At 63.5% G+C, this 22,870-nt stretch overlaps 1 protein-coding gene across 2 annotated transcripts; it reads left to right on the top strand.

Moving 5' to 3' along the window:
* Positions 1-335: 335 nt before the first annotated feature.
* On the top strand, positions 336-22,423 carry SLCO4A1 (solute carrier organic anion transporter family member 4A1). Of its 2 annotated transcripts, none has more exons than XR_014021604.1 (12): positions 336-460; positions 10,321-11,201; positions 12,282-12,372; positions 13,738-13,859; positions 14,270-14,378; positions 17,318-17,472; positions 18,374-18,569; positions 19,368-19,530; positions 19,616-19,788; positions 19,907-19,971; positions 20,333-20,477; positions 21,837-21,969. XR_014021604.1 is itself a non-coding variant. In XM_081291095.1 (12 exons), exons 1-12 carry the CDS (start codon positions 390-392, stop codon positions 21,978-21,980), a joined length of 2,319 nt encoding a protein of 772 aa, XP_081147221.1. In that variant the 5' UTR covers positions 336-389; the 3' UTR covers positions 21,981-22,423. The 2 variants fall into 2 exon arrangements, 1 of the variants encoding a protein (XP_081147221.1); XM_081291095.1 differs by having other exon boundaries at positions 20,329-20,477; positions 21,837-22,423.
* The last annotated feature ends 447 nt before the right edge of the window (positions 22,424-22,870 follow it).

Here is a 22,870-nt window from a genome sequence, read left to right as displayed (position 1 = left end):
TGTGGGCAGGAACCGTGGTCTCCCCGGGAGAGGGTGCGCAGGAGCGTCCTAGGCCGGCCGAGGGGCCGCGCGCCTGTGGGACCTGGGAGCCGGCGGTGACCTTCGCGGGGCCGCCACCTCTCGAAGCCCCGGAGGCCTTTTGGACGAGCTGGGCGAGAAACCGCGGCTTCCCTTGGTTCCGCAACACGCTCCGCGAAACTCTGGGCCACCGCCTCTGGTCCTGCCCCCGCCCCGCCTCCGCCTCCGCCCGCCGGCCCCGCCCCGCGACGCGACGCGCGCGCGCTCCCGCAGCTGTCAGCTCAGGGCCCGGCCCCGTCCGGACCGCGCTGCCATTGGCCAGCGTGGTGAGGCCCGGCGGCCTCCGCGGCGGGGGCGGCCCCGAGTGATGAATGAAGCCGGTGTGGGCAGCGCGCTGCGCTCAGAGCGCGGAGCGCAGCGCGGCGGCCGGGCCCACAGGACGGTGAGTGCACTGGGGGCGGGAGCGGGCGCCGCGGTGGGGCGCGGCCCAGGTGCGCAGGGACCAGACCTGCTGACGTCAGGAGCACGGCAGGTGCCGGCGGAGGCCGGGCGGGACCCAGCCAGATGGAGGCAGCGTTAGTCCGGAGAGAGAGGTGTGGGATGCTGGCGGGCGGCAGGCCCGGGCATCCCCAGTGCGCCCGAGCTCCTCCTCCGGGAGAGGCAGAACCGAGGGGAACCGGATGCAAAATTCGCCCTTCTCTCCGCGGCTTCCCAGGCAGGAAGCCCCGAGTCTCTGGAAGGCGGGAGGAGGGTGAAGGGGTCCCCCGCTGCCGCGGTGCGTAAGGAAAGGTGGGTGGTGGTTGGAAGCTTAGAGCCGATTGGAGAGCGGAGCTGGTGACCTGGGCAAGTGGCTGCGAGCCCACGCAGGTGTAGACCCGGTGGGTCAGGCCGGGGACAGATGCGACTGCCCAGGGCTTCAGGGTAGCAGCAGGTCACCCACCTGCACCGGATGCTGCTGCGAGTCTAGGAGGAAATCGTCAGGCACCGAAGTTTCTCGTGGGGCTTTGTCCAGGGAGGGGAGGAGGAGTGGGATGGTTCCCACAGCCGGCACCCTGGTGCAGCTCTTGGTTCCCCTGGCCTGGGAGGATGCAAACCGGGGTGCCAGCCGCCGACCGGTGCTCTGTGCGCACATTTGGCCGGGGACCAGGAAATCCGTGACAAATCAGACGCCCCGGATTTCCACCTCCTTGGGGAGGTCGGCCCCAGCTTACCAGGTCTCTGAGAGAGAAGGGGAGGGACCAGCGTGATCCTGCTTTGAGGACGGGGTTCTTCCCGCCTCTGACTTGATGTGGCTCAGTGTGGCCCAGTGAGGCCCAGTGTGGCGTGGGTGGCCTCCCTCCTTCGTGGCCAAGGGGTGTACTTCCCTCTGCAGACTTGGAACCCCAGTAGTTTTCCACAGCGATGGGGCTGCTTTCCATCGCTGATTCTGAAGCGTGTGTTCAGAACTTAGCTTACCTCTGCCTAATCCAAAGCTGGCTCTTCCCAGCCCTGACAAGTTCCTCTCTGCACTTGGGGCAGATGGACTTCAGAGGGGAGAGCACCTGGGTCTCCTGGCTCCAGAATCTGGGTCATACCATCACTGACAGCAGGTGGCTGTCCCCTGCACAGGGAGGTGCTCTGTGCTGTTCTGTGCCCCTACAGGGGGCACTGTCCACACTCCTACTGCCCAGGGGACCTGCCAGGCACCAGGGCGCCCAAGGGGTGAGATGAGACGTTTGCCCAGCTTGCCGACCTCCACGTTAGTCTCTGATCACTCTCTGCAGGGGGTAGACCAGTACCCAGGGCACCCAGGGAGGGCTCACAGTTAAGGGGTCATCGCGTTTGGCTAGGCCAGTCTGTGACCTAAGGATACAGGAGGAAGGGTGTCTTTCAGGGAGGGAGGCCACACATGTGCTGCGGAGGGGGCCAGGGCAGGGGCCTCTTGATTGCCAATCTGGAGCCAGCTCAGTCTGACTGCCCTGTGTCAGGAACTGTCCTGCTTTCCCGCTGGGCAAGGCCAGCAGGTACTGCCTGGAAAATCTTCATGGGCTGTTCCCCTCCAAGGGAGCTATGACCTAATTGTGCCTCACTGGGCGTGGCCCTGAAGCAGGTGCTGGGCAAGTCCCAACCAGATCCCTGCCCACCACTGCAGAGGGCAGGGCAGGCAGGATGAGGGCAGTGTGGTGTGAGAGGACCTAGCAGCAGGCAGTAGACGCCTAGTGGCTGAGCTCTCATGTCCAGATGCAGAGGCTTCCTGCTCACTGTGAGATCAGAGTTCACTTGTGGAGCTTAGTATTGGGCCTGCACGGCCTGGGTCTAGAAGTGTCTGCGAGTGTTACTCTGTCACCCAGGTGGTCCTACTGAGTCCATATAATTGTATGACTTCATAGACTCAGAGGACTGAGTTGTCCCTGAGTTCTCTCCAGATGGTAGGAGATGGGCCCCAGGAGGGGCCATGTGAGCCTGTGTTTGTGGACAGGAGGGGTAGGTGGGGAGCCGTGCTGGCACACGCCTGCTCCTCCATGGCTGTGTCCAGTGGAGTGTGGACAAGGGCCATCACTGGACAGTTCTTGAAACCCTGTTGCTGTTTTGTTCTGGGACCTGTTGCTTGTCTGGGCTCAGTGGGGGCAGAACCCTGGTCCTCTACCACAGCGAGTAATCAGAGAGGCCCTCAGGGATCGTGCCCTTGCAGGCGTGGCAGGGGGAGGCACCAGCAGCCCATCGGTCAGGGAGCACGGGAAATGGGCTCGCTGGACCCTGGGTTGCATCCTCCTGGGGGGTCATGGCAGAGGGAACAGGAGGTGAGGGCAGGGAGCTGGGGCCTGGGGACCTCCTGCCCCTCTGTCAGCCTGCAGCCACTGTCCTCAGATGCCAAGGCCTCCAGCTTTCCTGCACACCCCTTCCTTCCCCCGGACAACCAGGGTGCAGCTTCCTTCCCTCCAGCGTCACGCAGAATCGGCATCTCAGACCACATTTCTGGGGGAGGGCGAGTGCTTTTCAAACCCCCTGCCCACCTCAGCCAGGGCTCCGCCTGTTAGTGCCAGAGACCCCAGACTCCAGGGCCAGGGTACTTCCGCTGTCTCCTCTCCACCCCACCAGCCCAGGCTTCTGAGGCCCCTCTCGCCCACCCAGGCCGGCCTTTCCCCGTGGTTTCATCTGGAAGGTCCTGGGTATCTGAGGTATCGCCCTTGGATGTGAGCCAGAGTGCCCGAACCAGCAGGCCTCCCTCCCCCACCTGCTGAAGGCCGCTGGATTTTGTCCTTGGAGTCCATCCCTCAGGAGACCCATGGGCTTAAGAAGACATCTGAAAACAAAGTGACCCAGCTGTGCCAGGCGGGTTCCTTATCTGCACAAAGCCTCTGGTCCTGCAGGACCCAGGAGAGCCATGAAAACCATGGGGCTGTGAACCCCACCTTCAGGAAAACCCGGTCACGACCAGCACTTACCTGCTTACTAACAATGGCAGTGCTGCAGCGGGAGCCAGACGTGAGGACGATGCAAGCCACTCGTGTCCCTAGCCATCAAATGAGCTGGGAGGCAGGTGTGAGGACAGGCGGGGGGGCCCAGGTGTGCCAGTTCCTGGGTTAGGAATATGTTCCTCATGAGCCCCAGTGGTGCCCAGGCCTGTGGGTGTAGAGGGGCTGGGCCCTCGCCCTCATGACGTTGTGCCACATTGCAGGGGTAAACTGAGGCCCAGAGAGGTCAGTGGCCTGCCTAAGGTGGGAGCACCTGCATGGTGTGCAGACAGCCTCTGCCTGTCCTCCAGGTCCATGAGTGGTCAGGAGGCAGAGGAGGGACAATGTGCTGCTTCCCTCAGCTGGTCCCACCCTCCCCACACTCCCAGGTGCAGTGGGAGGAGCTGGGGGGGCAGGTCCTCTGGAGCCAGCCCTGTGCCCCAGCAGGGGCTCTGCGTCATCTGTCCTTCCCTGCTGGCCTTTATGCAAAGCAGCTGGATTCCTGCACCTCACCTGCTGTGGTCGCCAGGTGTGCATGCTAGGCTGTGCCAGGTGTGCAGCAGCCTTGAACCCTCCCTGTGCCTGCCCTGGAAGTGCCTCGAGCCCTTTCTTGGATGTGGAAGTGCCTCTCCTCACCGCCCAGGGAAGACACCAGGGTGGTTCCGGAGGCAAGAAAAGAGTGTCCGGTTCTCCTGAGGGCTGGTGACGGGGCAGGGCAGCACAGGGAGCCAGCTACAGGCCGTCGGCTGAGGCTGGTGCCTAAAGAGAGGAGAAATGGGACCTGTGGTTCTGCCCTGGCCACCAAGGCCCAAGTGGGTCTAGGAACCAGGCCTGGAGCATCCCCAGACATGGAAGGTTCCAGGCCTCCCTGGGCCATTGGGCAGGGAGTCAGGAGCAAGCACCAGCACTGTGCCAGTTGAGGGCTACTGTGGGGAGGCCATGTCCTTCATGCCGGCTGCAAGTGGAGGCTTTGCAGGCTCCCCATCTGGTGGCCACCCGCAGGGGCCCCTGGCTTCTCACAGGGCTCTCCTGAGGGAGCCACTGGGTTCTTTCCTAGACACTGACCAGACACAGAGGAAGGTCAGCACTTGCTACCCCTGAGACACAGTGCGGGGGACTCAGCAGGGACCTGTGGTCTCCCGCAGCCCCCTCCTGAAAGAGCAGGCACAGACACGTGTGTACCCCAGAGCCCCCAGTGAGCCGCTGGCCGCAGGCTCCAAGACACGCACCAGGCCCCAGCTAATCATCTTGGCCTAATCTGTCAGGGCTCCTCCTGTCCCGCCAGCTGTCCTGGTCAGAGCTGGGGCAGGCTGAGGGGCGCCCATGCCTCTCCAGAGAGCGAGTGCCCTGCATTCTCCCTCTGCCCCGAGGAGTGGAGTTCAGTCTGTGCTCTGCTCAGGCCCAGGAGGCCACCCGAGGCACCATGCCAGGTGCTTCCAGCTTTGGCTTTTTCCCTTGGAATGAAGGCCGCGGAGCTGTGGGAGACAGTGGGGCCCAGAGGCCAGCAGCGCCCCAGGGACCTTACTGCACAGAGCACCAGTGGTGGCTCCCAGTCTGGGCACATGGGCAGGCTTCACCCAGGCTCCCTGCTACTGGCTGCTCAGTGGCCACACATGGCAGAAGTCCCAGCAGAGAGTTTGTCCTAGGGACAGGGCAGTGGAGAGTGTGCCCAGCTTGGCAGGGGCCATGGACCCACCTCCCACAACGGGCTGCATGTCACAGGGTCTGTGTGCCCAGGAAGGTGCCAGCCAGCGTGGGCCCGTGGGCTGTTGGTAAGTGTGATGGTGCTGGGTGTGCTGTCAGAGGCTCTTCCCTGGTGGGGACCAGGGTGAACTCCCAGTTCCACCTGCTCTCCACAGCCAGGGCTGTTGGGACCCAGGGCACAAGCCGGATGTAGCCAGGTGCAGGTTCTATGGGACCCTTTTGGGGGACCACATTCTAGAGGGCCTGAACCCCAGTGTCCAGCATGCAACAAAGGAGCAGAGTGACCACTGCATAGGTTAAGACAGCATGTGGGAGAAGAACCACCAGTGGTACACACATAAAGGGACTTGTAAGGACCTGGCTCAGCAGTCATAGAGACCAGCAAGTCCTGGAGCTCAGACAGCCCCCCGAGGCCCAGGGCAGCTGGCAGCGTAGCTCCAGCCCAGAGGTGGGCAGCAGTGGCTCCCAGAAGAGGCCCCTCATATGCAGCCTTCTGTTTTGGGCAGCTCCCACAGACCACTTGCAGCCACCCATGTTGAGAGGGTGGCCTGCTGGACCCTGTCTAGAGTCAAGTGCGTCTCATCCAGAACACCTTCACAGACACGTCCAAATTGGTGTCGGACAGGGCACCCATGGCCTAGCCAAGCTGACGCACAGTACCCCAGGGGCTAGCGGCCCAGCTCCAAGACCACTGCGCTTGGCCTCAGAAAGCAGGTACCTCTGTAAAGGCCACAGGGAGACCCAGGCTTCAGTGCAGGAGGCTTTCTGGATGAGAGTTCCACAGGACAGGGACACTGGCAGGAGCTGCTGACCCTCCCCTGCGGGTGTGGTCTCCTCCCCCCATGGTTGCCCATCCCCAGGGCCCAGGTCTCCCTCTTGCTGTCCGCAGCTGCCCGGCTGCAGCCCTCGCCTTGCTCAGGCCCCCCTCAGCATCAGCCCGGCCTGTAACTCAGGCCCATGAGAAGCAGTGTCACCTCAGCTCACCTGCGCTGGCCACAGAGCAGGTGTCGTCCATCTATGCACTGACCGCCCTGCTACACGTGGCCAGCTTTATGATGAGGGGGCAGTCCTGAGATCTCCATGGCCCTCTGAGGGAAGCTTTTGGGAGAGGCAGGTCCTTTGAACGGGGGTCAAGGGTCAAGGCAGGCTGTATCCCCCAGCCAAGTGCCATCTTGAGGGATGCTGCCAGGTGCCCCGAGCACACCAGTGCTGGGAGCCTGGAGGGCTGGGGCTTGTCTCCTGCTGTTGTGAGTTAGCAGGCCCAAAGCTGGCACCCCTTTGTCCAATCCTATTCCAACAGGAGAAAAGTCATGGGCCCGCTTGTGTGTGTGCACACACAGACTCATGTACACATGCACATACTCACCGGCCCCAGAGGACACAGTTCACAAGGGTCAGCCCGACCCCAGCCCAGCTGCAGCGTCTGCCCTCTGCAGAGGGGCTGGGCCAGGGGCCTCACACATCCATGGCACCCTCCTTGGCTCACCAGGTTTCCACAAAGGGCCCGAGACTGAGATGAGAGCCAGTGGGCACATGTGCTGCCTGCACTTGGTGACCTGAGCTCACCTCCAAGGAAGGCCACGGCAGGATCTGCTATGGCTTCCCAGAAGTTGGCAGATCCCAGGAAGAAGCTTGCTTTTCAGGGGCCAGGCCCTGCCCCAGGCCTCACCAGCATTGTCTTGAGGAAGCCTGTGGCCACAAGACCAAGGTGAGGCTGGCCACATCCGCCCAGCCGTGTCTGGCCACTCTGTCACTGTGTGGTTCTCGTGGCTGTGGCCTTCGTTTCCTGAATGGGTCCGGTGTCTGCAGTGGAAAGATGCCTCAGGACTCAAGGCCTGTGCCATGTGTCCAGTGTGGCTCCTTCAAGTCCAGACCAAGGCAGATGAGCAGGGCACCTCCCTCTGGCTTGCTCACTCAACAGGGCCACATCCATGGTGCCAGGCATCTGTGGGAGACCTTGGGAAGGCCAGGGCTTGGCAGAGTCCCCTCCCACTCATCACCCTGCTGGTGGAGGACACAGCCAGGTCCCTGCAGGGGCTGTGGTTCTGCCCAATCAGCGGCAGGACTCAGCCTCCTTTGAGGGGACCGCTACTCGTACAAAAAAAAAAAAAAAAGAGGCTCGAGCAGAGGCGTCCAGACTTGGGAGAACAGGCTGGACTGAGGCAGGACAGGCTGCAGGTGACACAGGCACGCTCCTCGGCCCAGCCACCAGAGGCCTGAGCACACAGAGCTGACCCCTCAGGGATGCTGTGCAGGCCCAATGGTGGACACCTCCAAATGGCCACAGAATGCTTTTCACTGGCCTTCCTAAAAGGAGCAGGTTGTAAGCCCAGAAGGTCCCTGGCTAGTATTTGAAATAGGACTTTAAAGCACTCACTTGAATGTAGGAGCAAAGTCTAGTTCTAGGCCGAACTTCGCACACTTGGGTCAGAGTTTTCAGTTCAAGGTGAAGTTGAGCCCGGAGCAGGGCCGCCACAGCCTTCTGCAGGATGGCTTCTTTCTTGAGCAGGAAGTTCTTGGGTTTTTTGTGGCCACTGCTAGTCACAGGAGCTCTGTGGCCTGACTTCCTCCACACCCTGCAGACTGGTCCTTGGGTCACCTGTGTTGTGCCATAGCCACCCCAAGGCCAGGGCTGAGCAGGCTCAGTAGGCGTGGGATAAGCCCAAAGCCCACACTGGAGTTGGCATTGGAAGGCAAAGCCACAGGTCCCCCCCAGAGTTTGGGGGGACCTCATGCCACCTCCATTCTTCTCTCCATCCTGAGCCTGCTGGTAACCCACAGTGTCTGGGCTGGTGCATGGCCCTCCCTGTCACCCTGCCCCGTCCAGCCCTGGCTCCAGCATGCCCTCTGCCCTGACCCCTGCAGCACTGAATGCACTCACTGGCTTCCCTGGCTGGTTGCTCGGTGGCTTGGCGCTGCAGGCGACCACCTGTGGCTCCTCTGGGAGGCTTGTTATTTCCGCTGTGTAAACGCGGCCCCCTCCTTCCTTCTGGCACTGCCCTGAGGGCTGAACTGGCAGCCAGCTTGCAGAGAGATGTTGGCACTAGGAGAAAAAACCCTGGCCTGGTCACTGGCACTGAGAACAAGCCCCCGGGGATGACTGCGGTCAAATAGTTGCTGTTCTTGGCATCGAAACACAGCTGCCGGTGCCCAGCAGTGCCCATTTCCAGTGTCAGCACAGGGCCTGTGCGCACACGCCTGCCACGGTCAGGGTTCTCTCAATGCTGCCTCGTAAGAGAGTCGTGGTTCCTCACACTCCGAAGCCGGCCTCCCGGATCAGGGCCTGATTGCTGCTCTCTGGCTGCGTGGCTTTGGACAAACCATGCACCCCCTTGGAGAGCTAGGCCAGGCCTGGTACAGTCGGCACCCACCAGATGTCACCAGCCAGAGGGCTTCTTCAAAGTCTGTAGCATTCCGTGCCCTTAAGAGGCAGGAGATGAGTGAGCCTTTGGGTTGGCACTTGTGGCCTCTGGCTGTGGCACTTGTGAGATGTGTGGGGGAGGGACCAGCATTGGCAGAGGAGGGGGAGGGGGCGTCTTGTGGGGCCCGGAAGGGAGTGAGGGAGGCCACACTGCCTGGTCTCTACCAACCTAGGAGCAACCCCCAGTCCTGGCAAGACCCCACTCTGGCTCTGGGGCTGGTCCCTGGGCCTGTCCCTGGTTTGCCTAAAGTCCTACCCTTTATTTAAAGTATAACAAAGCGAGGAATTTGTTGTCCCCAGTGCCGGAGGAGATTTGTCAGTAAAGGCCATCCTAGCCAGGCCTCCAGAAGCAGCGCCCACACCCATGGCCCACAGCATGTCTGTGAGCTGCCGCTCTGCCCTGCCCGGCGCACTCTGGGCCTCCCCAGGCTCGTCACCCCCTGGGTCCTGGGGGCTCCAAGGCACCTCCTTGCCCCTTATGGCAGCCTGAGGTCCTTGGGACTCCTGGGGCCACTGTAATGAAGACTCCAGATGGTGGGGAGGGAAGGGGGTGGGACAGACAGCAGAACCTTGCTGCCTCCTGCTGCTGGGCTCAAGTCCAGGATGGACGGTCTCAGTACTGGGTCCCCGAAGCCGCAAGGAGCAGCTGCCCCGTCTTGGCCTGTGGCCTGCGTGTGTTCTCACGGCCTCCTCCCCACAGCAGACTGGTGTCCAACCTTCCCTCCTGCAAGGACCTGGTCAAATGGGATTCCCTCCTGAAGGCCCAATGTCCACACTTGGTCCTGCTCCGAGGTCCTGGGGCAGCAGCATATCTTCTCTCAGGGCTGAGACAGGAGGCCAGGCAGGCCCAGGAGCCGCATGCTGGAGGCCAGGGTCCCCGAGCCGTGGTGTGCTCTGCCACGGCTTGTTTCTGGAGGGAAGCCCGCAACAGGCCTTGTACCCTGCAGAGTAGCTGCCACCTGTGCTCCTGGGAAGACTTGGGCCTGGGGGAACCTGTGCCCCTGGACTCGGGCACCTCCCTTCCTGGGTGGCATGGGAGAGTGAGGAGCCTGTGAGCCCAGGGCACACACACGTGGGGCTGCTCCTGCAAGGAGGGCTGAGCCGGGCAGCGGGCTTCCACAGAGCCGAGTGCCGCTCCAAGCATTTCGGAAGACCCACCGTGTAGCACAGGCAGTCGCTGTGACCTTGGCGTGGCCTGTCCCCAGTGTGCAGGGCTCCTTGGGGCCTCAGAGGCCCATCTCAGTTCCCATGCGGAGACCTGGAGCCACATGATTGCTCTGTGCCACAAGGCACAAGGGCCACCCATGCATGAACCTCAGGAAGAATCGGGCTGGGCTGGCGTCTGCTGCTCACCCTGGCTGGGTCCATCCGGGCGCTGCACCAGCAGGCGGCAAAGGCAGTTTGTGTGCAGGAAGAGCTCTGTGGGCGGGGAGCGCGGGTCCGCTGTCCCTGTGCAGTCCTGCCATGTCCCACCCACTCCCACCTAGAGGCCTCCACCTGGCACTTTGCCCTCAGCCTCAGCCCTGCAGGCTCCCCTCCCAGGACACAGCCTCTTCCTGCGGTGCTCACAGGAGCACTGGAATGGGGGCCAGGCAGGATGCCCCAAGGTTGGGTCTGCTCAGAGGCCACCCTGGATTTGGGGAGGATCAGGGAAGGCACCTGTGATGGGGCCGCTGGGCCATCACACAGGGACGTCAGCGTGTTCCGGAGGCCAGGTTTGCTAACCAGCACCTCTTCCCACAGGATCAACCTGGTCACTGGATTTCCGCTCAGCCACTTGGCCTGCGACTGTCTCAGGGACCTACTGAAGCCCTCGCCCTGGGGCAGGATGCCCCAGCATGTCACGGTGGACAAGGGCTTCCTTTCCATGCCGCAGCTCCTCTTTCCCAGCATGCCCTCGGCCACTGAAAACGGGATTGACCCCACCCTGCCTGGCATCACCCCCGTCTCCCTGTGCTCCACCCACAGCCCCCTGGACTCCTGCGGCCAGCTCCTGTGTGAGCCCAGGGCTGAGAAGCACAGCAGCCTGGGGCCCCGTGAGGTGCGCTACATCTCTGTCTCCGAGGGTCCCCAGGACACAGAGTGTGGCTGGCGGGCTTTCGCACCCCGGTGCCTGCAGGTCTTCAACACGCCCAAGGGCCTCCTCTTCTTCCTGTGCGTGGCCTCCTTCCTGCAGGGTATGACCGTGAACGGCTTCATCAACACGGTCATCACCTCCATCGAGCGCCGCTTCGACCTGCACAGCTACCAGAGCGGGCTCATCGCCAGCAGCTACGACATCGCCGCCTGCCTCTGCCTCACCTTCGTCAGCTACTTTGGGGGCAACGGGCACAAGCCCCGCTGGCTGGGCTGGGGCGTGCTGGTGCTGGGCAGTGGCTCGCTGGTGTTCGCGCTGCCCCACTTCACTGCCGGCCACTATGAGGTGGAGGTGGATGAAGGGGCCAGGACGTGCCCGGCCAACCAGAGCGTGGTGTGTGCGGACAGCACCTCAGGCCTGTCCCGCTACCGGCTGGTCTTCATGCTGGGCCAGTTCCTGCACGGCATGGGTGCCACGCCCCTCTACACGCTGGGTGTCACCTACCTGGACGAGAACGTCAAGTCGAGCTACTCGCCCGTCTACATCGGTGAGTGGGCTGGCTGAGGGGCCAGGGTGGGCGCGAGAGGCCAGTTGGTGTTAGCTGAGTGAGGACAGCCAGTCCTGAGCCGGCCCCTGTGGAGAGTAGGTGGGGGTCTAGCCCTTCATGGCTCCCTGGTTCTTCTGACCCCAGAGCCCCACCTGGTATGGCAGCCAGTGGTGGCTTCACCCAAGTGCCACGAGGCCCCCAGCAGGGGCTCCAGGCCACGGGACCTGGGAACCCAGCCAAGGCTCCACATGGGGTCTGCCCTCCTTGTGGGGCTCCCTTAGACGTGGACGGGGCCCAGCAGGAGCCGCAGAGCCTCCCCATGAAGAGCCCTGCGGGCAGGTGAGGAGGGCAGGCCCCGCCCTGCCAGTCTCCCCACCAGCCCAGCCCTGCTCGGCTCGGCCCCATGGGCAGGAAGTAGAGCAAGGGAACCAGGAGAGTCAGGACTTGAGACAAAGTGGCCAGCTCCTGGGTTCTGCAGCTGTCCGGGACTGGCGTGTTCCCCACCCTGCCCAGGTGGGCCCTCTGCTGGGGCCTCGACTGCAGCCTCCAGCTGTCCCTGTGTTGGGACATGGACCCAGTCCCCTCCCACGCCTGAGCCTCGCTCTGCCCACCTGGCCTGCTTTTCCATGTCCCCCTCTGGGACCTGGCTTTCCCAGGAGGGGCAGCTTAGAGATGGTCCCAGCAGCTGGGTGGCACTTTGGGGACCAGGCTTCCTCAGCCACCCAGAGGTTGCCACCCTGGGTGCCAGGCAAGCTGGGGCTGCATTACTCCACCAGTGGACGCCTGCCTGGCTGGCCCTCCCAAACCCTGGTTGGGGGCTGGGCCCTTCCTGCACCTGGGCAAGGCCATGGCTGACTCCCTCACCTACAAAGTGAGTCCTGGGCACATCTGCCCTCGTGGGGGAGTCTAGGTTCACCTTGGGGCATCTTGAGAAGGTGATGTTGCCCAGGTGTCAGGCCTGGCTCAGGCTGTGGACGGACCTGGCCCACGGGCCATGATGGACAGCAGGTGCAAACACACGCTGTAGGCCCCTGGGAGTGCCCAGGGTGGCTTCTGAGCCCCCAGCTCTTGTCCCCCCAGCCATCTTCTACACCGCGGCCATCTTGGGCCCTGCTGCTGGCTATCTGGTTGGAGGTGCCATGCTGAACGTGTACACAGAGTTGGGCCAACGGTGAGTGACCTGGGTCCCTGCACAGAGCCAGAGCAGGAGGAGCTGGGGACGGCCTTGCTAGGGACTCAGGGGTCTGTGGGCGGCTCTGGGAGCCCAGCCTGGGGGAGGCAGGGCAGAGGGCTTCCCTGTGCCCCACCTGCTGGGTCCAGCCCCTTTCTGCTGCCAGCCCAGGGTGCTCTGTGCCCTCTGTTTCCCAAATCTTGTCTGTGATGCTAGTTTTGTGACTAAAGCAGGAGAGTTGGGCACCAGGGCCACACCTGTCATTCCCGCCCCTTGGAGGCTGAGGCAGGAGTCAAATTCCAGGACAGCTGGAAACTTAGTGAGACCCTGTCTCAAAAAAATGAGGGCGGGGGCTGGGGACGTGACTCCTGGGTTTAATGCCCAATACCAAAAAATGATTTTTTTAAGCTGGAGGGTGAGAAAGCAAGAATGGTGGAGAGAAAGAGATGGGGATGGAAGAGAAGGGGGAGGCCCACCCTTGCCACCCAGGGCCACAGGGCTCTGGTGGCTCCAGTCCTTTGTCCTGTCCACAGAGGGCACAATGTGTCTCGGGCGCCAGTATCCCTTGGGACTCTGCCGATGGCACCTGCTGGGGCCTCTAGAGCTCTGTCCTCCCAGAAGCTCTAGCGGTAGGGTAGGGTGACACATTGAGTGTGACTGGACAGTGCAGGGCCTGGAGGGGCCGGGGCTCATGTCCCCACGTCTGACACTTAGCTCCCTGTGCAAAGGTGGGAGGCAGAGCAGGTCCCCCCAGGGCAGCCGTGGTGTCTCCTGTTGGACAGAGCAGAGAGGCTGCCTGGGGCTTCCTCACTCTGCTGGGTGCCCGTGTCCCTCTGCCCCTCGGCAGGCCGCCCTGCTCTGACTCCTCCCAGCCTGGGGCTCCAGAGCTGCTGCTTCCCTTGATGCTTCCCGTGCACTGTAATCTGCATGTCCTGTGCAGGTCACAGTCACATGTGCAGGGGTCTCTGCGGAGCTTAGTGCACTCCAGCTGAGCCCTCTGGAGCCCAGGGGTGCAATCTGTCCCCCTCTGTGCTGGCTTGGGTGTGGGACACTCTGCTGTTGCTTGGAGAGCCCTCCCCTCCTGGGCCCCTTGGGACTGGGCTGCAGACCCCCTTTCCGGGTCCTGAGTGCAGGTTGTACCTGGAGCCAGCTGTCCCAGGGGATGTCCAAGCCAGCGAGTGGCCAGCTTTCAGTCTGCAGGGGAGGGACAGACTGGCAGCTGCAGTGTGTGGGCCTCTATTGACCATGTGTGGAGGGACTCTGGGGGTCTGCAGAGGAGGAGCCAGTCAGTCACCTGGCCTGTGTGTAGCGGGGAGGGTACCACTGAGCCAGTCGGTGACCTTGATGCCGTCACCCTCCTGACAGGACAGAGCTGACCACGGAGAGCCCGCAGTGGGTTGGTGCCTGGTGGATCGGCTTCCTGGGTGCTGGGGCTGCGGCCTTCCTCATTGCCATCCCTATCCTCGGCTACCCCCGGCGGCTACCAGGTGGGTTTACCCCCTTGCCTCCCCGTCCACTTCCTCCTCCAGGTCCTTCTGACTGCTGGGGAGCGAGGGGGGTCTCAGGGTCCTTGATCCGACCCTCCTGTTGGGAGGAGGGACCGTGCTGCAGGCTGGGCAGGCTGGTCAGCCGTAGCTGTGGCCTCCTTCCGTGGCCTCCTCCCACCGCCCCTGGCCATGCAGCAGCCTGTCCTGCCCAGGGCAGGCCCTGGTGCTCCTGCTGGCCCCAGGTAGTCCCAGGTGGCACTGGGTTTCTGGGGGACTGTCTGCCCTCCGAGGAGTCGCTGCGAAGGTGTCAGAGGAGGTGCCCCCAGACCTGGGGTGGAGCAGCAGTCAGGGTCGGCCCGCAGAGCCTGTGCCCTCTGGGAGCTGCGGCCACCTGCTGACTCTCCCTCCAGGCTCCCAGCGCTACGTGGCCATGAGGGCAGCAGAAGCACAGCAGAGAGAGCGCGGCCAAGAGGCAGCGAGCAACCCGGCCCGCGGGAGGACCATCCGAGACCTGCCCCTGTAAGGCCCTGGGGAGCACGGCCTGGTCCTCAAGACCCCCAGAGGCCCTCCTGGGCCACATGGTGACCCCTCAGCCCCTGAGCCTCTTTCATGACCCACCTACCCCAAAACATGGGCAAAGATGAGGCAGAGCCTCCTGGGCCAAGGTCACGTCCCTGAGTGAGGGCTGCGGCCACCATGGCTCCCTTACTAGGGGCCGGGGCCTCAGCCCACACCCAAGGACACCCTGTGCACCTTGCAGCCCTGTAGAGAACCTACTCCATACCAGCAAGGTTCCCTGTGGCCTGTGTGCCCCAGGGGTCTCCAGGAAGCTGCGTCGGGCCCCAAGACCCCCTGAGAGCCCTGTCCCACAGCCTGGGCCCCGCTGCTTGCAGGTGGCCCTGGTTCTGTGGGACACTGCTGCCACCCTCCTGGCCACCAGCCCGCCTCCCCCCACAGTCACTTCCTCGGCTCCTGTCCTCACTCCACCCCCTCCTCCTTCTCTGTGGTCTGGCTGCGTTGTCTTTGTGCACAAAGGGACAAGGCCTGAGCTGCTAGGGCCTCAGAGGGACAGTGGGGAGCTGTGGACCCCTGATACCCAGGGTCCTCATCTCGCAGGACTCTGCATTCCATGGGGCTCTCCACAGGGAAGGGGGAGCTGTCCACTGAGGAGGGGTGACCCATGGCATAGCCAAGCAGGCCCCATGGACAGGGGTGCTGGAGCGGCCAGGCCAGGCCAGGTCATGCTCCCCACTCCCAGCAATGACGGCTCAGAGCCAAGGCCGACAGCCAGCTTAGCACAGAGCAGTGAGCCTCATCCAGGTGGACATGGGCCCCGTGGGCCTCTTCAGTGCGTCAGGGCTAGTTTCCTAGAGCAGCCGTGAGCACACTCTCCACTCAGGTCACAGCTGGTTCTCTGGAAGAGTCAACACGGAGTCTGCCCAGCAGCCTGCGGCTGGGTGAAGAGACAGGATGTCTGCCTTCCTCCGCACAGAGCACTGCTCCCCAGCCAGGCCCCCCACGGCCGGGCAGGCCTGGGCAACTCTCAGGGCATCACCACCCACTCTCAGTCCCTGAGCACCAGGACCAGCCCGTACCCCCGCACCCACCGGGACCTGCAAGACCAGCCCATGCCCTGTGCCCATCGGGACCTGCAAGACCAGCCTGTGCCCTGTGCCCACTGGGACCTGCAAGACCAGCCCATGCCCTGTGCCCATCGGGACCTGCAGGACTATCCTGTGCCCTGTGCCCACCTGGACCTGCAGGACTATCCTGTGCCCTGTGCCCACTGGGACCTGCAAGACCAGCCTGTGCCCTGTGCCCACCTGGACCTGCAGGACTGGCCGTGCCTCATGTCCACCTGGATCTACAAGACCAGCCTGTGCCCCGTGCCCACCTGGACCTGCAGGACCGGCCGTGCCCCGTGCCCACCTGGACCTGCTCTGGGACAGGGTCTCCTGAGCACTCTCTTCTTCCCCGTGTTGAGCCCTGGGAGCTCAGTAGCTGACGGAGAGAAGCCTTTTTCACCCTGAAGTCATACAATCTTGAAGTCTGGCGAGCTCCTGTTCCACGTGGAAGGAGCCCTGCCTCTGCTGCTGGGGCCTGCCTGGCACCTGTGCCACCCCCTCGCCTGCCTGGGCTCCGAGAGATGCCTGCTGGCAGAGTCGGCTCCGAGGCGACGGCGGCTACGCAGTGCACACCTCCTTCTCAGAAGCGATTTTTGTCCTGCGTCCTCGTAACACGGGACCTTCGGGTGTCAGATGTTGAGCATCACCTTGACATGGGCTGGGGCAGGAGGGCATTGCCCGTCCTGCTGAGACAGGAGCCACAGGACCATGGAGCCCTGGGCGCTGTGGGACCCTGAGAGGACGCACAGAGCGGCTCATGCCGGAGAGTCCTCAAGGCCCAGCGTGCACGCAGAGGGTTCACAACCACCCTCCCTAGGGCTCTCCAGAAGTTGCTTTCTTGTCAAAAACGGGAGAGAGCCTACCCCGCTGTGAGCCGGGAGATGGTGCTGTGCCCTGTCCGGGAGACCAGTGGCATCTGGGAACAGGGAGGGACCCCATGGGGCTACTGAGACAGCTGGGCGTATGACTGCTGGCCGGATCCGCCCCCGCCCTCTCAAGTGCCTTGGGTGGCTCGGCTGAAGCCCACGGTCAGCAGTCAGCTCAGCGGCCTCCTCGGGGCACCCTGCTCTCATCCTGGCCCAGGGGGGCAGACTGAGGCGCCTCCCCACTGGGAAGCTGTTGGGGGACATGCACCTGCCCAGGGGCCTCGGGTGCCAGACAGATGGAAGCCGCGAATAGAGGCCCCGTCCTCCCGCATCCTCAGACAGATCCACCGTGGCATCAGCAGGCTGTGTTGGCCCTAGGGCCTGGCTTCACCCCACCCCTCCATGGCCACTGTCCCCATGCACAAGCCAAGAGAGATTGGGAGCTGGCCAAACCCACCCAGGGCTCCTTGAAGGACCGACTTCCCATCCCCAGAGGCTCCCTGCCCCTTCTCCCAGGTCTAGAGGCCGAGACCTCTTGGCAACCCCGTGCCCTGTCCTGGGCCCACGCAGCCTGGACTTGGTGACCACCGACTCCCTGTCATTCTCTAGGCCCCTCTGCTGGTTGTGGCAGGCACCACCAGCGGCTGAGCAGTGTCTGGTCACTCAGGTCTCCTTGTGGGGTGGCCAGAAATGTGGCCGTGACAGAGCCAGGGTTCTTGCACCATCAGTTTCAGCAGCTTTCAGGATGAGAGGGTCAGAGGGGCCCTCTACCTTCCAAGCCGAGTCTTGGGCCCATTCCTGGCTTCTATGGAATAAATGTGGGGTGCCCCCTCACTGCACTGCACTCTACTGCCCCTCAGAACTGGGGCACGTGGTGCTCAGGGGGGTGGGCAATGGCTTTAGGGTGGATCTGGCCAACTCTGACCCTCTGTCTCCTCTCTGGTTCCCATTCCCCTTCCCTGTCTAGCTCTCTGTGGCTCCTCCTGAAGAACCCCACATTCATCCTGCTCTGCCTGGCAGGGGCTACCGAGGCCACACTCATCGCCGCCATGTCCACGTTCGGACCCAAGTTCCTCGAGGCCCAGTTCAGCCTGAGTGCCTCAGAAGCTGCCACCTTGTTTGGTGAGGATCTCGGGGTGCTCTGCAAAAGGGACCCTGCTTCCCCACTAGTCAGGAAGCAAGTGCCCAGGGCAACCTGGAGCCTGGTGGAAGGACCATGTCCCTCTGAGTGGGCAGCGCTCCAGGCCAGAGGGTGGGGCGGGCTCCACCAGTTCACCACCCAGGCCACTTTGCCATTTGTCACAGATGGGATCCGGGACTGTCTGTCCCTGTGAACCGGGCACTGGTGTCCCCAGGCTTCTTGGTGGAAGCCTAAGCCGCTCAGTGGCAAGGCAGCTGGCCTCCGGGGCCTGTGGGGGTGCTCCCTCAGTGGTGCTCACAGGCACCCTGGGCTGCAGCTGCCCCAGCCCCGTGGACCCCACACAGGGCAGCAGGTGCCCCGGGTGCGGTGCCGCATGGGCCAGGGTCAGCATGCTGCCCACTGGCCAGGTCCCCACGTGCAGGGCCCAGAGAGGACATCAGACTTGGGACCCCTCCCCAGACATCACTCCTCACCTGGCCCCACTGGGCTTACCCCACGTGCCCAGACCCACCCGGTCACGCCCTCAAGCCCCTCTCCCACTCCCGCACGCCCTCCTCTCTCTCCTGCCCCCACAGCAGGCCTGGGTCACGTAGCCAAGGGCTGAGTTTGCCCCGAGGCCTCCTGGGGCACCTCTCAGCATGGAGGCCATGTGCCCAGCAACCCCAGCCTCCCATCAGACGCAGTCCAGGTTGGCCTGTAGGCTCAGCGGGGCCCAGGGTGACCAGAGCTGCCCTGGGCTATGCCCTTAGACCCTGCACAGAGGCTCTGCCCAGGCAGCAGCTGGAAGCTCAGCCAGTCCCAGCACTGCCCGGCCTGTCTCAGTTTCCCTGCCCACAAGTGGAGGCCAGGACCTGGGCCCTGCCTGACCCTCCCATTCCCCAGGGTACCTGGTGGTGCCGGCGGGTGGTGGAGGCACGCTCCTGGGCGGCTACTTCGTGAACAGGTTCAAGCTCCGCGGCTCTGGGACCGTCCGGTTCTGCCTGCTGTGCACCCTGATCAGCCTGCTGTCCTTCTTGGTCTTCCTCACACACTGCCCCAACGTGCCCGTGGCGGGCGTGACGGCTGGCTATGGTGGAAGGTGAGACCCAGCAGCGGGTGCCACACCAATGGGCACTGGTGTCCCCCGAGGGCTTCCCTAGGCGGGAAAGGGTGAGGATGGCCCTGGCAGAGCGTCCACTGCACTGCCCACCAGGTCCTGGCTCTGTCCCCTGAAGTGTCACATGCTCTGGGCCTCAGTCTCCTCTGCAGGGGGTGGAGTAGTGCCAGCTCACAGGGCCCTGTGCCGACAGGAGCATGGTGGGGTCGCCCTGGGGAGGGGATGCCAGGGCCCTGTCCCTCGGTGTCAGTGGGGCGAGATGCTCGCACGCAGCCCACACCTGCGCCCAGCCTTTGTCTCCGGGAGCCCTTGAGCAGATGTCCTGGAGCCTGCCGAGTGGCCTAGGCCCCAAGTGCCCTCCCCACACAGGGCTCTCCATGGAGGGAGTGAGGAGGCCGGTCCTCAGGTGCCACCAAGACTCTTTATTAGTTGGGGACAGAGGAAAGGTGGAGCAAGGCGTGCACCCTGCTAGGCCTGGTGCTGCTTCGCGATGGCGGGAAGCCTGGGTGCACGGCCTGCGTGGGGCAAGACGAGGCCGGGCAGTTGTGCCTGACGCTCTTTCCTAACACCCTGGGGCCCCTCCAGGGAAAGGGAGGCCAGACAGCGCGGGTCAGGGCACTGATGCCAGCCCCCTAGGAGAACCAGAGGCACCTGGCTGATCAGCGACTCACAGGGCGCTCAGGGTGGCACAGACCTGTGGGCGTGTGGCCTGCTCTGGGTTGCCCTGGGCCATGGGCACCTGGCCCCAGCCTCCCTCCCACTGTCCTGGTCTCCCCGCAGCCTCCTGCCCAGAGGCCACCTGAACCTTACAGCCACCTGCAACGCTGTCTGCCGCTGCCGGCCCGAGCACTACAGCCCCGTGTGCGGCTCCGACGGCACTCAGTACTTCTCCCCCTGCCACGCGGGCTGCCCCGCCACCGAGACAGGCCCAGGTGGCCAGAAGGTAAGTGGCCACTGCCCCACCCCAGCCCTGGGATGGGGAGGCCCGGGCCTGCTCCCTACCACCAGGGCTGCCGTTGGCTCCTCAGGTGTACCGAGGCTGCAGCTGTGTCCCTCCGAGCGTCTCTGTGGAGCCTGGCCACGCCACTGAGGGGAAGTGCCCCTCCGCCTGCCCGAGCAAGCCCCTGCTGCTGGCCCTCGTGTTCCTGGTGATCCTCTTCACCTTCCTCAGCAGCATCCCCGCGCTGACCGCCACGCTGCGGTGAGTGGCCACCTGCCCTCAGACCCCGGCCAGTGCTGGAGTGACACCACCCAGGGAGGTGGCAGCCTGGGTGCAGCCACACTTGTGTGTGTGTCGACACTGCGGTTCTCCGTTGCAGGTGCGTCTGTGACCAGCAGAGATCCTTTGCCTTGGGAATCCAGTGGATCCTAGTCAGGACCCTAGGTACCGTGCAACCCGAGAGTGCATGTACCCTGTACGCACAAGGGCCCACCTGGGTGACTTCTCCCTAAGCTGGGCCGCCTGGCATGACACGGCTAGGAAGGGCCCTTTCTCTCACTGACCACTAGAGGGCACCCTTGGTCTTCTTTTGCCCAGAGGGTTGCCTCCCTCATTAACACAAAGTCCCCCTGCTTGGAGATGGGGCACTCCCGACCCGGTGCCAGTCTGCAGAGAATGGGCCACTTACGCCCCTTTCGCCCCTGACAACACCAAGGGCAGAGTTGCCTTGCCGAGAGCCCACACACGTGGTCTCCACTGCTCCCAGTCCTCTGCCGGGTGCTAATCCAGCCCTGTCCACAGGCAGCATCCCTGGGCCCATCGCCTTCGGCTGGGTGATTGACAGGGCCTGCCTGCTCTGGCAGGACCAGTGTGGCCAGCAGGGCTCCTGCTTCGTGTACCAGAATGCGGCCATGAGCCAGTACATGCTCATCGCGGGGCTCACATACAAGGTAAGGAGGCCCAGGGCTACAGCAGAGGGCCCAGGGTGGTTCCCCGCATTGAGCTAGGGCTCAGGCCAGCCCATGTGTCCAGCTCTTGCCTCCACAGACCTTCCCACAGCTGGTTTTCAAAAGGGGTGTCTTCCCCATCCCACAAGCTGGGGTTGGAGGACCAGCGTGCTGTGGAGGGAGTCCTGGCCAGGAGTCAAGAGCAGCCGCCCCTGGACAGCAATGCGCTCCCAGGCCAGGCCTCGTGGGTGAAGTCCCTCATGTCCCAGCCTGGCCCTCTTTCTTCTGCTCTTCAGGAGAGCTCCCTGTCAGCACTGGGGCTCCCTGGGGGGCAGTGCGGTGGGTCCTCCCTAGGGGACAGAACCCTGAGCCTCCAACCTGCCTCAGGGTCTGGGTTGAGGCTGGGAGTCTTGGCCTCTGAGGATTCTCAGCCACCTGTGGTTTTCCTCTTGGGATTAGCATAAAAATAGCCAAGTGGGAGGGGATTGTGCAGCTCTGCACAGGAGCGGGGTTAGCTCCAGGGCACTGTCCCCCACTGCTCCTGCTGCCAGGGTGCCCCAGGGCCCTGCAGCAGACAGGCCCTGGGTGGGCCTGGGATGGTGCATGGGGGGTGCAGACAGACTCCAGGGAACACTGGTCTTGGACCACTAGAAACAGCCCTCCCGAGTGCTGTCTCAGGCCTGCAGCCCGGGGGTGCCCAGGAAGCGCGGTGGGTGATCCCCTGAGGGTGTGCCCACCCGTGATTGCACTCTGCACATGGCCCCTCATACCTGGCAAAGTCCCTGTGGCCCCAGGCGTCAGGCAAGGAAGCCCAGCTCCACCCTGACACAGAATAGAGGCCCTGCATGGGTCACTGCCCCCGCAAGGTCCTACAGACCAGCCCCAACAGCAGGACACCTCCCTCAGGGCTCTGAGGTGCCAGCAGAGCAGCCAGCAGCTGTCCCCTGGGCTCAGGGAGAGCCGCCCACCTCTGTGCAGCAGGTCTGGGTGCAGATGCCTGCCCCGCACCCCCAGCCTCCAGGGCCCTCCCCTCGTGCACCAGTCTCCTATGGGGACACCAGTGATTGAATTCAGGGCCACCTTAAATCCAGGACGCCTAGTCTTAGATCCCTCAGTTAATGACCTCTGCTAAGACCCTCTTCTAAGTCCCCTCACATGTCTGGGTTGAGACTTGCACATGTCCTTTGGGGGACACTGCCTACGTCCTCTGCAGCACTCCCTGGCCCCATCCTTGCCTCCCCTCACTGACAGGTGGGAGTCACCCGGGAACCCTGTGTCTTCGCTCCAGAGGGGGTTGGGCTCTAGGGTCCTTGGGAGGGGGCAGCGGCCAGGTCCAGCAGACCCCTGCTGTCTGTCCCACAGGTTCTGGGCTTCCTCTCCTTCGCGGCCGCCTGCTTCCTGTACAAGTCCCCGTCGGGATCTTCTGATGGCATGGAAGCCTCCCTGCCCAGCCACTCCTCCGCCTCCGAGAGCCCCACAGAGCCCCAGCAGCAGAGCAACCTCTGACCCCAGGCTGCAGGCCTCTGCAGCCCCCACCTGCGCTCCCTGACGTCCCCTCGGAAGGGCCAGTACTAAACCCCCACCCTGGATCCTGGCCTCCTGGGGTTCCCCAGCTTCGACCCAGCAACGGCTGGGGGATCGCAGCCTCTAAGGCAGGAGGCTGTCCAAGATGGCCCTGGTGTCCAGGCTGGGCCTTCAGGACGGCGCACCCTGTGGGCGGCTGGCCTGGCCCTGACTTCCTGCCTCTTCCGAAGCCTGGAGCACCTGTGGGAAGGCTGTGCCAGGGGTGCCCCTACTGGACCTGTCACCTGAGCTGCTGTCACCGCCTGTCCTCGAGCTGTGGCCTCTGCACTGGAGGGGGAGAAACTTGTGTAAATATGTTTGTGGACCCACATTTTGCATAAAGCACATTTATAGATGTTTCATACCTGGTCACAGGGGGTCCGTCAGGGCCAACTCCCATGGCTGTGAATCCTGCAGGGAGAGGCCAGTAGTCAGCCAGGAGTGCTGCTCTGTCCCCTTCAAACTGTGCATATGTAAATACATTTTAATATTTAAAGCTTACATCCTGTACCTGAGTGTTATTCCATGAATCTGCAAGGGTTGGTGGCTTTCCCATTCTTCATGTAGCTCTGTGGTGCAGGCTGTCCCTGGCACTGGCCTGGCCCACAGTGCCCTGCTGGGCACCCCCCCTTCCCCTGCAACCTGAGAACAAAGCCACAGCGGCCAGACTCCACCTCAGGGCCCAGCGTGGACAGGCCCACACCGCCTGCCTCCCCACCCACAGATGACCTGCCCCATCTGTGCGTGCCCAGAGTTAGGGGGCAGACGCTGCTAACAAGGAGGGCTACACGTCTGTGTCCCGTGTGACACACGGTGCGAGGGAGCCTGCAGGG

The sequence above is a fragment of the Spermophilus citellus genome (assembly GCF_964194105.1).
Source record: "Spermophilus citellus genome assembly, chromosome: 4".
In the NCBI taxonomy this organism is placed as follows: domain Eukaryota; kingdom Metazoa; phylum Chordata; class Mammalia; order Rodentia; family Sciuridae; genus Spermophilus; species Spermophilus citellus.
This window is presented reverse-complemented; position numbering and strand designations above follow the sequence as displayed.